The sequence below is a fragment of the Dipodomys ordii genome, unplaced genomic scaffold, assembly GCF_000151885.1.
Source record: "Dipodomys ordii isolate 6190 unplaced genomic scaffold, Dord_2.0 Scaffold106, whole genome shotgun sequence".
NCBI lineage: Eukaryota > Metazoa > Chordata > Mammalia > Rodentia > Heteromyidae > Dipodomys > Dipodomys ordii.
In genome coordinates this window covers 4,954,873-4,971,094 of record NW_012267322.1, presented here as the reverse complement: position 1 = coordinate 4,971,094, position 16,222 = coordinate 4,954,873, and the positions used below count along the sequence as shown (strand labels likewise).

The window sequence follows — 16,222 nt, the reverse complement described above, 5'->3', positions numbered from 1 at the left end:
AGGGCCTCACAATTGCCAGGCAAGTATTTTGTTTATTTTTAAACTGGGGTACTTACATGAACTTTATTGGAAACTGTAAAAGTCTATCAAATTACTGTAAGTTCTAAAATGGTATCTAGGTAATACTACTTTAGGGGAACAATTATGTTGGTATCAGATCAGTATGGGACAGGCTTCATTAAAAAACTGCCTATTTAATAGACATTTTTGTTCTGATGTTGGGGACCTAACCCAGTTGCTTAAGCATAGCAGGCAAGCACACTATCATTGTACTCTATCACCAGCCCCAAGTCTGTCAGTTTAACAATACAGATTCCTAGCACTGTGACAGTGGCTCATGTCTATAACCCTAGCTACTCAGATGGCTGATATCTAAGGATCAAAGTTCAAAGCCAGCCTTAACTCCAATTAGCCAGCAAAATGGCAGAGGTAGAACTGTAGCTCAAGTGGCAGAAGCACTGGCCTTGAACAGAACAGCTTAGGAACAATGTGTAGGCCTTGACTTTATGCCCCAGGACCAACAATAGGTAGATAGATAGGTAGATAGATAGGTGGATAGATAGATAGACAAATAAATCCTCATGAATAATCATCCTATAAAGTCTAAACGAGAATCAATCAACAAAGTAATTGTCACACTACTACAAAAGTGAAAATTAGTCTATAATAATCCTGAGTTTGAGGCCAGTTTGGGTTACATAACAATTAGCCAGCAAAACACTCAATGAAATACACACATAATAAAGACAAAGGCAAGGAACTATCCCCAAAGTAGAGGTGAAGGAGAGATGCAACAAAATGAAATGTGAGGGCTGGGAAGGTGGCTCAGTGGTAGAGCACTTGCCTTGCATGCTCGAGGCCCTGTGTTCGATTCCTCAGCACCACATAAGCAAAAAGAAAAAAGCTGGAAGTGGCGCTGTGGCTCAAGTGGTAGAGCGCTAGTCTTGAGCTGAAGAGCTGAGGGACAGCGCCCAGGCCCAGAGTTCAGGGCCCACGACCGGACCCAAAAAAAACCCAAAAACCAAAAAAAAAAAAAAAAAGAAATGTGAAGTACTGAATTTGACTCTGACTAAAAAAGGAAGAGCCAGTGTGGGGACATGTATCTGCAATCCCAGTACGCAAAAGGCTGAGACCTTAAGGAGGATCTTCAGACAAGTGTGGACCACACAAATGAGACCTTATATTTAAAAAGAGGTTTAGGGTGAGACTGACAATGTGCATGAGGCCTAGGGATTAGTTAATAGGACTGCATAAATATTTATTTCCTGGTTTTTGATAATGATGCTATGGTTACATAAAAACATCAGCATTTGAGGAAACAGAGAGGAAAGCCTAAGGAAACTCTGACCTATCTTTGTAAGTCAGTCTTATTTCAAAATAAGAAAAACCAAACATACAAAGAAAAAGAAACAAAGCAAAACAAAAACAAACCTACTAGATTTCTAAGTCCCAACCCTAGGATTATAATATAGTAAGTGGATCCTAACATTTTGGGATTGATCACACATGCTAGGTAAGCACTCTACATCAATGATTTATTTTCCCAGCCCCTTTAAAAAGATTTTGGTTAGAAATATTGTGTCCCTGTATAGCCCAGGGGAGCCTTCAATTTTTGATCTTCCTGCCTCGGTCTCAGCTAAGGTTTTTAAAAGCTTTTTTGGTGCTTGAACAGGTTTGGGAGCTACTGGATCAAAAATAATTAGATTCTGCAGAAAATTCTAGGAATATTCAATATAATGTAAAACTATTCCGTATTTGTAGAACAGTTAAACTTTCAAATGACTTTTGCCTATATTAAGTTATGTCAGTTGAGCCGGGCGCTGGTGACTCACGCCTGTAATCCTAGCTACTTAGGAGGCTGAGATCTGAGGATCGAGGTTCAAAGCCAGCCCGGGCAGGAGAGACTGTGAGACTCCTATCTCCAATAAACCACTAGAAAACTGGAAGTGGCGCTGTAGCTCAACTGGTAGAGCGCTCGCCTTGAGCTGAAGAGCTGAGGGACAGCACCCAGGCCCAGAGTTCAAGCCCCATGACCGACAAAAAAAAAAAAGGTTATCTCAGTTGATTCTAAGAGAAACTCTAGACACTGATCTCAGCATACATTATCAATGTTAGCCAATTGTAGCAATATTTTATGTATTTATTTATTTTTGTCAGTTGTGGGGCCTGAACTCTGGGCCTGGGTGCTGTCCCTCAACTCTTCAGCTCAAGACTAGTACTCTACCACTTGAGCCACAGCGCCACTTCCTACTTTTTCTGCTTATGTGATGCTGAGGAATCAAACCCAGGGTCTCATGCATGCAAGGCAAGCATGCTACCACTGAGCCACCTTCCCAATCCTGTAGCAATATTTTTAAAGCAAAAAAAAACAAAACAAAAAAACTTTGTTTCTGTCAGAAAAAAGAATTTGAAACTAAGGTATGAATTTGAAATGTTAATTCCTTTAGTAAGTATAGACTAGAAAATCCCAGTGTTTATGCTTGACATATTCATATTTGATTTGTACATGCAACTTATGCATTCATCTAAAACCTGCCCACTCTTTATTAGTACATTCTGTGTAACAAGCTGCATACAACACAGTCAATCAGTAATTGCCCCCTGTTGATTTTCTGACTGCAATAATTGGACAATGAATCTTACTCAATTAGTCCATTTATTGTAATTAATATAAGCAATTTACACTGGGCCTTGAAGCACAACCCTGCAATCACAGCACTTGAGAGGCTGAGGCAGGAGAATTTCAAGTTTAAGAACAGCCTGAGAAAACCAAAAAAAAACAAGCTTTAAAATTGATAAAAAAAAAATACAAATGCAGTCATAGTACTCAGTAGACACCATGTGGAAATGAACTATGAAACTTGTAGGCAGGGATGGGAGGGGGAAAGTGAAGCATAAAATGACATTGTCTAAGAAGAAACGTACTCTTTACCTCACTTAGTTAACTGTAACCACTCTGTACATCTTTATAATAACAATTGAAAAAAAGTGAAAATTTTCAAAAGAAATCAGAAATACATACTGGATTTTTTAATGTCTTTTTTTTTTTGGTTTGTTTTGGTTTTGAAATCCAAGTGTCCCCAAGCAGCCCCAACTAGACTTAGACTTAGGATCCTCCTTCTTCTACCTTTGGAGAGCTGGGATTGATTACACGTATGCATTGCATCACCAGTCCTTGCAACCTTTTCCTTTTGATAAAAGCATTTTACTCAGTAAAATGACTCAAGATACCAGCTTAAGCCAGGTGCCTATAGTTCAGGAGGCTGATCTGAAGGATAAAGGTTCAAAACCAGCTGAAGTAGAAAAGTTCAAGAGACTCATCGGCGAATTAGTAAAATGCCAAGCTGAAGGCATGGCTCCTGTGGTAGAGTGCCAACTGTGAGCAAAGAAGCCAAGTGAGAGCTAGAGGACCCTGAGGTTCAAGACCTTGAGACCAATTCCTGAATTGGGAAAAAAGAAAAACCACAGGTACTAGGTTAAACTCATCCTGGAAAAGCAAGCAAGTTTTAAAAAGGACTTTTAATTATAGTTGAAATACTAATCTATAAATGTCTAAGGAAACTTTGGACAACTTACAACTTACTATTTAAAATAAGACACCATTTCCCCCCAGAAGATTGAAGTCAATAAGCTATTTAATATGAATCATCAGTAAAGACCCAAATAGTTGAGTACTGATCAGTCAATGTATTTGTCACAGGTTAATTTTAATTCTTTCCCCCCTTCACTCCCCAGTCCTGGGGCTTGAATTCAGGGCCTACGGCTCTGTCCTTGAGCCTCTCTGTGCTCAAGGCTAGCCATCTACCACAGCACCACCTCTGAATTTTTCTGTTTATGTTAATTCTTAAAAAAATACTTTTTCATATACTAAAATTTCTGTAATCAAGACTCATTGAGTAATATGTTATTATGTCTATACCACGCTATCAAATTTGCTATATAGTTCAAGATAGCCTTGAACTCATGATTCTCTTACCTCATCCTCCTGAATACGTAATTTGCACCACCACATAAGACTTTAACATGCCATAGTTTTAAATGGCAACATTTTTTTTCTTTTATTAGGGGACACATAAAATTAATAGTATGTCTTCTAACTAATAATGTTAAGTTCAAAAGAATTACACTTCGGGAAGATAGGTTAGCAGTAGAGTGCTTGCCTTACATGCATGAGGCCCTGGGTTCGATTCCTCAGCCCTACATAAGCAGAAAAAGTAAGAAGTGGTGCTGTGGCTCAAGTGGTAGAGCGCTAGCCTTGAGCTGAAGTGCTGAGGGACAGTACCCAGGCTCAGAGTTCAGGCCTCGTGACAAACCAAAAAAAAAAGAATTACACCTGGTTTTGCAATAAACTTTACTAGTCTAATATGAAGATCTAATTCCTAATTCTTCAAAATGGAAGAATAAATCTTAACATAAATTCCCACTAAGGAACATGTATGTCCACTCTCTCTGCAGAAAAATACTTATTCTTCATTGAGGTTTGTAACTGAGCTGTAAGCAGTAAAATCAATAAAGCATTTTATCTGCAACTTGAGGGTGGGATTGGTATGGATCAGGAGAAGAATGATGGAAGTGGTTACAGTGATCAATATATACTGTATTCATAAATTACTTGTTCAATTGAAACTCCTTTGTACAAAAAAACTTAAAGACTAGTAAGAGAATAAATATATAAATTGAAACCAAAAATTTATAACTGTTTTACTTGATACACCAAGAAATAAAGTATTTACCATTTTTGAAACAGACATTTTCAAAACGTCTATCCTTTTGAAGAATTATAAACATAAAGTCAGCTTTATTAATAAAGAATAAACTAATAATTTCTGATAATTCCTTATTATTCCCTTAGACTTTAATACAGATAGAACTGTCTCTCTAAAGGCATGTATGTTACGTTTGCTTAAAGAAGATAACACACATACTGGCCACAGATAACTCATGCATGTCTGTAATCCTAGCTCCTTAGGAGGCTGAGATCAGAGGACTGTGATTAAAAGCCAGCCTGGAGAAGAAAGTATGTCAGAATCTTATTTCTAATAAGTCATCAAAATGCTGGAAGTAGAGCTGTGGCTTAAGTGGTAAAGCACCAGCTTTGAGGGGGAAAAGCTAATAAGGTAATATTAACCAATGTTATTTTTCCTTCTTTTGTGGATGTTGCAAAGACTAGAGTAGAGAGTGAGGCCAAGTATCTCAGTGGTAGAACACTTTCTGAACTATTAATAGGAACTATTATTATTCCTGTAACAAATAAAAGAATTATGAAAAATACAAAACAAAAAAGTAATCATAAAGGATTGTAACTGTTTAAACTTAAATAACTATGAGAATACATTAAACACTAAAAGCATTATACTGATATTACTAAAATATATATAACATATAAATAACATATATATAACCTATAAAATATATATAACAGGGAGAAGTAAATATTAACTGACAACATAGAACCTAATTTAAATGTTACAAATCATCAAACCATGTGACATCCCATTACACGATCAAAGAACAAAGCAAGTCCTAATAAAATTCTATTGTAGGTCTTGAACTTGAAATAAATTTTAGTATTTTAGAGTCTAACACTCCAAGCCAGATGCTGGTAGCCCAGCCTATGCCTATAATCCTAGCTACTCAGGAGAACTGAGATCTCTGTATTGTAGTTCAAAGTCAGTGGAACAACAAAGTCTACGACATTCTTATCTCTTATCTTAACCACCAGAATACTGGAAAAAGAGATATTAGCCTTAAACAAAAAAGCTCAGAGAAACACCCAGACCCTGAGTTCAAGTCCTACAACCAAAATTAAGAAAAGAAAGAAGAGAAGAGAAAAAGAAAGAGAGGGAGAGAAAGAAAGAAACAAAGAAAGAAAGAGAGAGAAAGAAAGAAAGAGAGAAGGAAAGAAAAAGAGAGGGAGGGAGGGAGAGAAGGAAGGAAAAGAAAAGAAGAAAAGAAAAGGAGGAAGAATCTAACTCTTCAGTATTTCCAGTATTGGGAACTCACTATCTCCCCCTCCTCTTCCACTCACCTGTAAGTGCTCTCACTCACCTGTAAGTGCTCTATCACTTTAGCCACACCACCAGAGATTTTTTTAATAAATTCAATTAATGGTGTCACCTTCATTCTATTTATTCATTCCATTGGGGAAAAAAAACAACTATTTTGTATTCAGTATTACTGAAATAATTTCTTCTTCATGAAAATGGCTTTTTATAATCTAATCTGGCTGTCAAGATCATGAAAAATGTCAAAGTAATAAAACTGATTTCCAGTCCAACATTAAAATCCTTCATTTTGTTCCTGGCATTTCCATTTCAACTCATACCCTTCCATATGACACAGAAAACTCACTCAAGTTCCCTATCCACTTCCAACAAAATTTACCCTAATTTTCCCAAATGCAATTTTTGTTAATGGATAAGCAGACATGTAAAAATACATATTAATAATCTGCTATATTGGAAAAGCAAGCTAGTTTTCAAAGGATGCTTTATTTTAGCTAATGCAGTAATTCTTAAATATGTCAAAGGTACATAAGATTTTGGTTAGTTAGTAACTATTGTTGGACTTAGAGATACAGCCCAGAGAGAACGTGCTTGCTGAATATGCAGGCATAGACGAGGTTCTAGTTCTCATCCCCAAAATCATAAAAAGACCACCACCACCAAATCAGCAACAGGAACACCAGACCACCAAATCACACACTCACATACCACCCACACACACCCACACCCCCCCCCCACACACACCCACACACCCACACAGCGCCAAGCGCTGGTGGCTCATGCCTGTAATCCTTGCTGCTCAGGAGATCTGAGGATAGCTGTTCAAAGCCAGACTGCAGCAAAATCCATGAGACTCTTAGTTCAACTAACAAGCAGAAAATCTGAAGTAGGCTGTGGCTTAAAGTGGTAGATTGCTAGCTTTGAGCAAAGGGAGTAAGGGACAGCACAGCATGTAGGCCAAGAGATCAAGCCCCAAAACTGACCAAACAAAACAAAGCCAAAAAAAAGAAAAAAACTGTGCATGGCTTCTGGTTTTATCTGTTTCCTTAAATAGCTAGATGCTACTTATTTTCTCATAACTGACACTTTCTAAACAATTCCAGGTATTGTCTTATCTGTTTTGAATGCTATTAACTCAGCAAAGCTCCCATGCTTTATGTCTATAATAATAGCTACTCAGGAGGCTGAGCTAGAAGAAAGGTGCTTTGAAGTCAGCCTGAGAAAGAAAGTCCATGAGCCTCTATATACAATTAACCTTCCAAAAGCGGGAAGTGAAGCTATGGCTCAAATGGTAGAGTGTTAGCCTTGAGTGAAAAAAGCTAGGCATACCTCAGGCCCTGATTCACAAGCCCCAGCATGGCAAAAATAAATACGTAAAAAAAACAATTAAAAAAAACAACAGTAAATTCAAAATGATAAAGTATAATTATTAATACTTTACTAGCAAGCAGTTACTAGCTCAGTAATGAAATATTTAAATTAACTGACATTGGAACTTTGCATTTCACAAAAAATTTGCCTATACTAACTCTTTTTGTCTCCAGCATGATAATTCTTTTTCTTGGCTGAAGATGATCAAGATTGCTTTCCTCCAGTTTTACTTACCGCAGCTTACAAATTCCTCTAATAAAAAGGCTTATAGCTGGGGATATTTCTGAGGTAGAATACTTTACTAACATATACAAAATACCCACCGCCACAAGCCCCTCCCAACAGTCTATACTCTTATGTTTTTGTTTGTCGCAACCTACCCAGTATCTTTCCATGTATTTAACCAAAACAACTAAACATATTTTAAGCAATGTACAGGTATCTCATGCCTGTAATTCTCAATACTCAGGAGGCTAAGATCTGAGAACTGTGGTTTGAACCCAGTCTAGGTAGGAGATTCTCATCTCCAATTAACCATCAAAAAAGTTTGAAGTGTAGCTGTGGGCTCAAGTAGTGTGCTAGACTTGAACAAAAAAAAAAAAAAAAGCTAAGAAGCAGCACCCAGAACAAAAAAAAAAAAAAAAAAAGCTAAGAAGCAGCACCCAGAACTCTCAAGCCCCAAGTACCAGAACAAAACAAAACAAAATTTCTAGTACAATGTTCTCTAAAAATAATTTTTTTTGCCCGGCGCTGGTGGCTCACGCCTGTAATCCTAGCTACTCAGGAGGCTGAGATCTGAGGATCATGGTTCAAAGTCAGCCCAGGCAGGAAAGTCCATGAGACTCTTATCTCCAATAAGCCACTAGAAAACTGGAAGTGGCGCTGTGGCTCAAGCGGTAGAGGGCTCGCCTTGAGCTGAAGCGTGCAGGGACTGTGCCCAGGCCCAGGATTCAAGCCCCACGACTGACCGAAAAAAAAAATTTTTTCTTGATATTGACACCTTTTAAAAACAACAACAAAGCCTAAACTGATCAGTGCTGTGTAATATTAAAACTTATTATAGCTGTATTCCCAGTACTCAGGAACCTGAAACAGGAGGATCCTGGATTTGAGATCAGCCAGGACTGCCTACCTAGACTTTATCTGGGAAAAAAAAGTAAATAATTAATGTACTTCAACAAAAATATAACTTAAAAAATTAGTCAATATTCACTGCAATGCTACTATTCCCATTCATATTACTTTACATTTTTAGAAAGAAAAATCTATGTTTCTATCTAATTTAATTTATAATTTTTCCCTTTGTACATTTATTAAACTAGATTTGCTGCTGGTATTGTTTGACTTTAGCTGCTTGTCAGTTCTCTTCTCACTCAAACTTAGAGTAAGCTACTATAATTTTGATGTTTCTCCAACTTTTCTTATTTGCACTGTTCAAAGTATTATCCTCTTAAATTATACTAAACTCTGGCTTCTCTGAACAAATTAAAATTGGAAAACATTTACTATATTTAACTTTTAATAGAGCAAAAGATTAAATGTTTCCTAAATTAAAACTACATATAATTTTGCAAAAATACTTTCATACAAAATCCTTTCCAAAATAAATGTGAATGGGAGGGTAAAAACTAGGAGAAGTGAAGAGAGGGGTGAGATTGTCCCAAAAGAAATGTACTCATTACCTGACCTATGAAAATGTAACCCCTCTGTATATCATCTTTATAATAACAATTTCAAAAAACGTAAAAAAAAATGTAGTGACATCTAACTTTCAAATTTTGCTTTAGCTTCTGCAAATAAAGTGCAAAATCAACAATAGTATTACTTACTGTTTTTTTTTATAACAATAGAGACCATACCATATAATGGTTTGGATAAAATGTAAGCAAACTAAATAATTAAATTTGATAATAATTTCTTGAACAAATAAAAATTATCTTAACAAGGATGCTCTTTGTTGTATGCTTTTTGTGGCAACAGAAAACTTAGATTAGCTTTATATTAAATTATAAAATTTGTTTTATATAATTATATAAAATTTAACAAAGACCTTCAACTGACTACGTAATCCTGCAAAAATAATTCTAAACTATTCTAAATTCAGCTATATTGGTCTTAGGTTATACAAAACAAATATACATAAAAAGCAAAGAATTCTTACTATATTTTATACTTTGAAACTATGTTAAACAAGCAAATGAAAACACATAGGATTGGACTGGTGGTGTGGCTCAGGTAGGGAATTTGCCTAGCATTCACAAGGCTTCGCATTTGATCCTTGAAAAACAAAAACAAACAAACAAATAAAAAGCAAAATGAATGTGTTCGCATGGAACAAATCCTTGACCTTGTAATTCTCTTGGAGCATTAATCCTTACCTGGCCTCTTTATTACATAAAGGAAATTAGAGATTGTAGGGTAGTAAATAGGTAAATGCCAAGAGCTACTTAGTCTTATTGTTGAACTATTCAATAATTGTTGATTTGCTGGTTTTAGAAAATACTGTATTTTATGTTCCGAAACAATTAGATGCTCTGGTAGGTACAATATGACTAAAAAGTTAAGAAATGTTATAAAGAATTTCAATGTATGTCTTATAAAGAAAGTAAATTTGGAACTGGTGTAACATTTTTTTTGTTTTACTTTTTCTGCTTTGTATTCTTTTTTAATACTAAAGTCCTAAACTATGAATTCACAGAATAGTAAAATTTAGGAAATTTTGGAAAAGAAAATAAGCTATACATGGTAATCTAGCTATGTAAAACTCTAATGTTGAAGAAAATATTACACTGAAATCATAAGTAGGTTATACAAGTTGCACTTAAAAATTAATAGAAAATTTAAATTTAATAAACAACTTACCCAATTTTTGTCTTCTCTTTTAACTTAGAACAAGTTTTTGTTTTTCTGCTGTCTTTGTCCTTTGGTTTAGATTTCATCCTTCTACCTTTCTTTTCCTCTTTTCCTTCAACTGAAGCACTAGGAAAGTTTTCAGGACTCATTACTCGTGGAATATTGCGCTCCCCACGTTCCTTTGCTCTTGCTATGGCCTCTGATATAATACGATTAGCCTTTTCTTGCTTGCTTTCTGATTCCACTTTTTTTCTCTGCTTCTTCTCAGACATGACCCTCACCTGGGTATTCTGCAACTTAGTATATGTCCCAGAACCATCACTCTTCTTGGAAGATGGAGGCTAGGAAAATCAAAATATTTTTTTATAGAATCCACAAAAGTACATTGAAAAAAACCTGAAATAAATATCTACAAATTTAAAATTCAGCCTCAAGAAGTAAAATTGCATGTGTAAATATGTGAGTACTACAAATACATTTAAAGACATTTTAGGCTTATGTAGAAAGTAGTATTAAATATAAACATCTCAACTGCCATGTTGAAAATGAAGAAAGATATAGATTCAATGCTAATTTTCATAACATTTTTGGTTAGTTGATTCAGACTGTGTCTTGAAAATACAGTTGTTTTAAATTTTATTATATAGATATTTTGGAATAAGTATTTTGTTTCCTCTTCACTCCAAAACTCTAAAAACCATTAGTAAATTTGAAATAGCAACTTTAGCTTGGAATCACTATTCCTAACAGTTATTATGGATTTTAGGAAAATAAAGCTTCTACTCGAAGACAAGGAAGGGAATTTAAATCATTTTAATGCACCAACGTAGTTAGTAAACAGACACTCTCATACTTAAAATTAGACAAAGTTTTAGTTTCCCCATGAAAGAGTTAAATGTGAATTTTTTTGTTTTCTATATCACAATTATTTTGTACAAGCAATTTGGAAAAGAAATACTCTTTTTGTTTCATATTATTACAATTATTAATACTTTAGCATATCACAGGAAGCAGATCAAGACCATTTAAAAAAGAATTTCCTCTTCAAACACACATTCATCCACATATACTTAGATCACAGTTTTGTTATGTTCTTACCCGTAAACATGCCTCTGACTATAGCAAAGAAAAAAAACATCAGGAATTTCCAAACACATTTTCATGCTGATTCCAGTGTGCTTTACTGGATACCTTTTCTATACCTGCTTCATTAAAGGTTTCATAGCAGTGCTGCAGCACTGGGAAAGGACGGAGGGCTTAGAATCGCTCGCTAAAATGCCACCTCAAGGCCTATAGGCTATAACAAATAACCAAGACTCGAGAAAACAGCAACAAGCTCAAGATGGCGATGCAGTACGACTCCCGCAGCAGCAGCCAGTAATAAGGAAGGTTATTCAATCCCATTAGCCTTTTAGCCCAAAGAACCCCTCCTCCTCCCACTCATTCAGGCTTTCACTTACCCTTCCTCTTGGCCTCTTCACTGAAGACATTTTTGGCGTCAGACAAAGGCTTGCCCTCTGCTTTTTCACCACCCCAGGCAGTGCTCAAGAAAAAAGCATTGAAAGAAGATTCCTAAATGGCCTATTTTGCAAGCTGCAACCAAGAGATGCACAACCCTCCACAAATACACATTTTGATTTATCAACACATTCCTGGCTTGGCAAGTTTATATCTACTGTTCATCCTGTTTAGGTATGATAAAGGCTGTAAACGCTCCTAAAAAGCCGAGTTTCCTCAATAGCTGTAAGCAGATAGCCAGATTCCAACAAAGCACAGAAAGAAATGAATGCACAAAGCATCAAAATGCATCAGCATGAATATTAGAGATGTCGTTAAAAATACTGACTCCTTCTGCGGAAGTAGGCCAGCAGATGGTGCTACCAGTTATTATTCCATTAGACTCTGCAATTTAACCCCCAATGGACTGTTCTTCCCTTCATCTAACACATTAACTCTCACTTTGCCATTTTCTGTATAAAGTTTTTGAAAAATATGCATAAAAATCTAATTTTAGAAAATCTGGAAACTGAAAAAGTGATTAAATGACTTCAATGTGGCTATCACTACTATAAGATAAATCTGATGCAATAATTACTTAAGAAAAATGCTTCTCCACCAAATTGTACATAAAAATATTTAAAATGCTGAATTAGCTGATAAACAGAACTTCAAATTAAAAATTAAAAAGTGTGCTTCTAAGAAACTGGATGAAGTCTTATGATTTTCATAACAAAAAGCTGTTATTTCAAAAATAGAAAAACGAGAAAAAAAACAGAAATGAAACTTCCTTGTGTGTATTTATATGAAAACATTTATTTTCATAATATAAAAAACTCAAAAAATCTTTCTCACTTTTACACTTTGTATTATTTTAATTGCTAAGCTTTTCAGATAAAATTTTAGGGTTTTTTTTTTTTACTAGAAACAAATGGCTATCCAGCCAATTTGACTACTGCTACAACTTTTTTTCCTATAAAAAAAAGAAATCATTTTAATGAGCAATGCCTTTAGTTAACTGAAACAAAATTTAACTGCATCAAAAATCATGTTTGTCTTTTTCATTAATGCCATTTTTTCCAAGTGTCCCTAGCTACTTCTCTGATAGTAGCATCAAAGCTCACTGTTTTTTTGCTTTTGTTTTTCTTTTGGGCATAAAAGGTCACAAGATAGAAAAACAATATGTGAACAGTATTCTAGAAAAATCAGTTTGAGATATTAAATGCAAAGGGCCACTAAGGACAAGAAACAGATGGTACTGATAAAAAATAAATAAATAGTAGCCAGGCGCCGGAGCCTCCTGCCTGTAATCCTAGCAACTCAGGAGGTTGAGATCTGAGGATCGAGATTCAAAGCTAGCCCAGGCAGGAAAGTCCATGAAACTCTTATCTCCAATAAACCACCAGAAAACCAGAAGTGGAGCTGTAGCTCAAGTGGTAGAGCGATAGCCTTGAGCTGAAATGCTGAGGAGCAGTGCTCAGGCAGGCCCAGAGTTCAAGTCTCACGATCGACAAAATAAATAAATAAATAAATAATCACTAGTGGAAAATTGTACCATTAATAAAAGATAACATATAATTAGTACTTCCTAGGTGTCAGACATTATTCTAAGTATTTAAAATGTACTAACTAATTTAATCTTGAATAATAATGATAATAGCCAAGCAAGGTGCTCACCTCTGTAATCCTAGCTATTTTAGGAGGCTGAGATCTGAGGATCTCTGTTTAAAGCCAAGCTGGGCAGGAAAGTCTATGAGACTCATATGTAACTATTCAAAAATAAAAGGAAATCAGAATGTATCACATGTGATATCGGAGAGTAACTATGAGAAATATATGAAGATCTTTACATACTATATTTCAGTATTGGGCAAACTTAAGAATTTATACTATTAATGAATTCTCTAATCAAAGGTCATATTCTAATAGCAAGCTGTGATGTTACTGGGTCCAGACTAGCAACTAAAAAGTGAATTAAAACAAATTGGAAAAAGATATGGTATATAACCTTATGAATGCACTTCACACATTTTAAGGAATTAGAAAGTTTTAATACCATCACTCCCATTTTCCTTAATGAGGCAAACAGGAAAGAGATCTGGGCTAAAAATAAGATGCTTTAAAACAGAAATGGGGAGTCAGTTTTTTCTCTAGGTGAAATAAATTTTCCAATTATTCATTCAACCACATTGGGGAATTTATTTCAAAACGTTAACTGCACATAAGCATATTTATTGTATTACTAGTTTGTGGACATGAGTAGAAATGATCATTTCCAAAATAGGAGGAGAGAAGGATAACCTGGCTACTACACATCTCTTAGATAGTAAAGAGTAGAGTTTTTCTACCGAGAGTAATGTTTTAAAAATAGTATAAAGGGATAAAAAATGTCTCATACTAAACAGATGTAATTCCTAAAAAGCAAAACATGGAACAATTTTCAAAAACATACATATAATGGCATTGTGGCTAAATGATCTCCAAATTTTTTGAGGAGACTCTCAGGTTTCAAGCACAAGAGACCCTGTGAACAGAAGTTCCAAAGAAAGAGAATATAAAATAGAAGACATAAGCAAGCTTGAGGGCTGAGAATATAACTCAGTGGTAGGGCTCCTGCCTATGCAAGGCTCTGAGTTTAGGTTTAATCCCCACGTCTATGGGAAAAGATGGGGAAGGGAAGGGTGAGGAGGGGAGGGGAGGGAAGGAAATACTGTACAGTTTGGCTGAGAATGTAGCTCACTGGTACAGTTTATGAGTAAAAAGCCTGACATCCTGGGTTCCAACACTAATAACACAAAAATAAAATGTATTTCAATGTAAAAAAAAGCCTATATAGATAAAAGGAAAATAAATACATAGTTGTTTCATAATAATTTGTTTCTGCTGAGTAGAGGCATGGTTCAAGTAGTACAGCCTTAAGTGAAAAAGCCAACAATGCAAAGTCCTGGGTTCAAGCTGCAGTATGGCAGGCATGTAGGCATGTGTACACACATGTGCACGCACGCACACACATACACACACACACACACACACAGAAATAATTCCACAAAAGATAATTCACTATACATTTCAGTTCTCCTAAACTTTCGTCTTTTTTTTTTCTTTTCTTTTCCAGGGCTGAGGACCGAACCCAGGGCCTTGTGCGCGCTGGGCGGGCACCCTTCCGCTGGGCTAAACCTCTAGCCCCTCTCCTAAACTTTCTTTTTAAACAATGTTTTTGTTTTTTGGTTATTTTTTGGGGGGCGGGGGTCCGGTCATGGGGCCTGAACTCTGGGCCTGGGCGCTGTCCCTCAGCTCTTCAGCTCCAGGCTAACGCTCTACCACTTGAGCCACAGCGCCATTTCCAGCTTTTTTTTGCTTATGTGCTGAGGACTTGAACCCAGGGCCTCAGGCATGCAAGGCAAGTGCTCTACTACTGAGCCACCTTCCCAGCCCCTCTCCTAAACTTTCTAATAAACATGTATGCTACTTTTAAATTTCCATGTTTGAAAAACAGAAACAAACTAGCTGTATAATTTTGTAATATGTGTAAAACATTAGTGATTTCTTTTTATTTTTGGTTAATAAATACATTTTTTTTCTCCAACTGATATTGCTTTTAGCCGGGTGCCAGTGGTTCATAATCCTAAGTACTCAGGAGGCTGAGATCTGAGGATCAAGGTTCAATGCCAGCCCTAGCAGGAAAGTCCATGCAACTCTTTTTTTTTTGGGGGGGGGGATGGTCCACTCGTGGGGCCTAAACTCTGGGCCTGGGCACTGTCCCTCAGCTCTTCAGCTCAAGGTTAGCGCTCTACCACTCGAGCCACAGCGCCACTTCTGGCTTTTTTCTTTTTGCTTATGTGGTGCTGAGGAATCAAACCCAGAGCCTCAGGCATGCAAGGCAAGCACTCTACCACTGAGCCACCTTCCCAGCCCTCCCTGCAACTCTTATCTCCAATTAACCACCAGAAAACTGGAAGTGGCACTGTGGCTCAAGTGGTAAAGTTCTCACCTTGACTAAAGAGCACAGGGACAGTGCCCAGGCCCAGAGTTCAAGCCCCCTGACAAACCAAAAACAAACACACAAAAAAATCAAACAAACAACAAGAAAAAAGCACTTGCTTTTGAAGAGGGAAGGAATAAAATGAACTAGGAGCATATTAGGTAACTTTTTTTTGGAGTTTTGCCCTTACATTTGTTTTCAGTTTTTGCTTGAAGTGATTGTTTCACTTCACCTTCTTCACATGTGTAAAGGATTGGTTTCCTCTTACAACTTGAAGAAGTTAATATTACACTGTTTATGTTACCTAAAAAATAGCAGTGGGCACCAGTGAGTTACACCTGTAATTCTAGCTACTCAGGAGGCTGAGATCTGAGGATCACAGTTCAAAGCCAGCCTGGGCAGGAAAGTCCATGAGACTCTTATCTCCAATAAACTACTCAGAAAAAGCTGGAAGTGGTTTTGTGGCTCAAACCATAGCCTTGAGCACAGACAGTCTTAGGGACAGCATCTAAGC

General features: G+C 36.3%; 1 protein-coding gene across 6 annotated transcripts in view; it reads right to left on the bottom strand.

Annotated features, from left to right (window-relative positions):
* Positions 1–16,222, bottom strand: part of Chd9 (chromodomain helicase DNA binding protein 9) — a 130,657-nt gene that overhangs the window by 96,079 nt on the left and 18,356 nt on the right. For 5 of the 6 annotated variants that reach the window (XM_013027939.1, XM_013027941.1, XM_013027938.1 and 2 more), the window contains exon 2: positions 10,239–10,570. In XM_013027939.1, the coding sequence (XP_012883393.1) occupies positions 10,239–10,570 (332 nt within the window). Of the gene's footprint in view, positions 1–10,238; positions 10,571–11,689; positions 12,049–16,222 lie in introns of those variants that run through there. The other variant, XM_013027943.1, reaches the window with a different exon arrangement.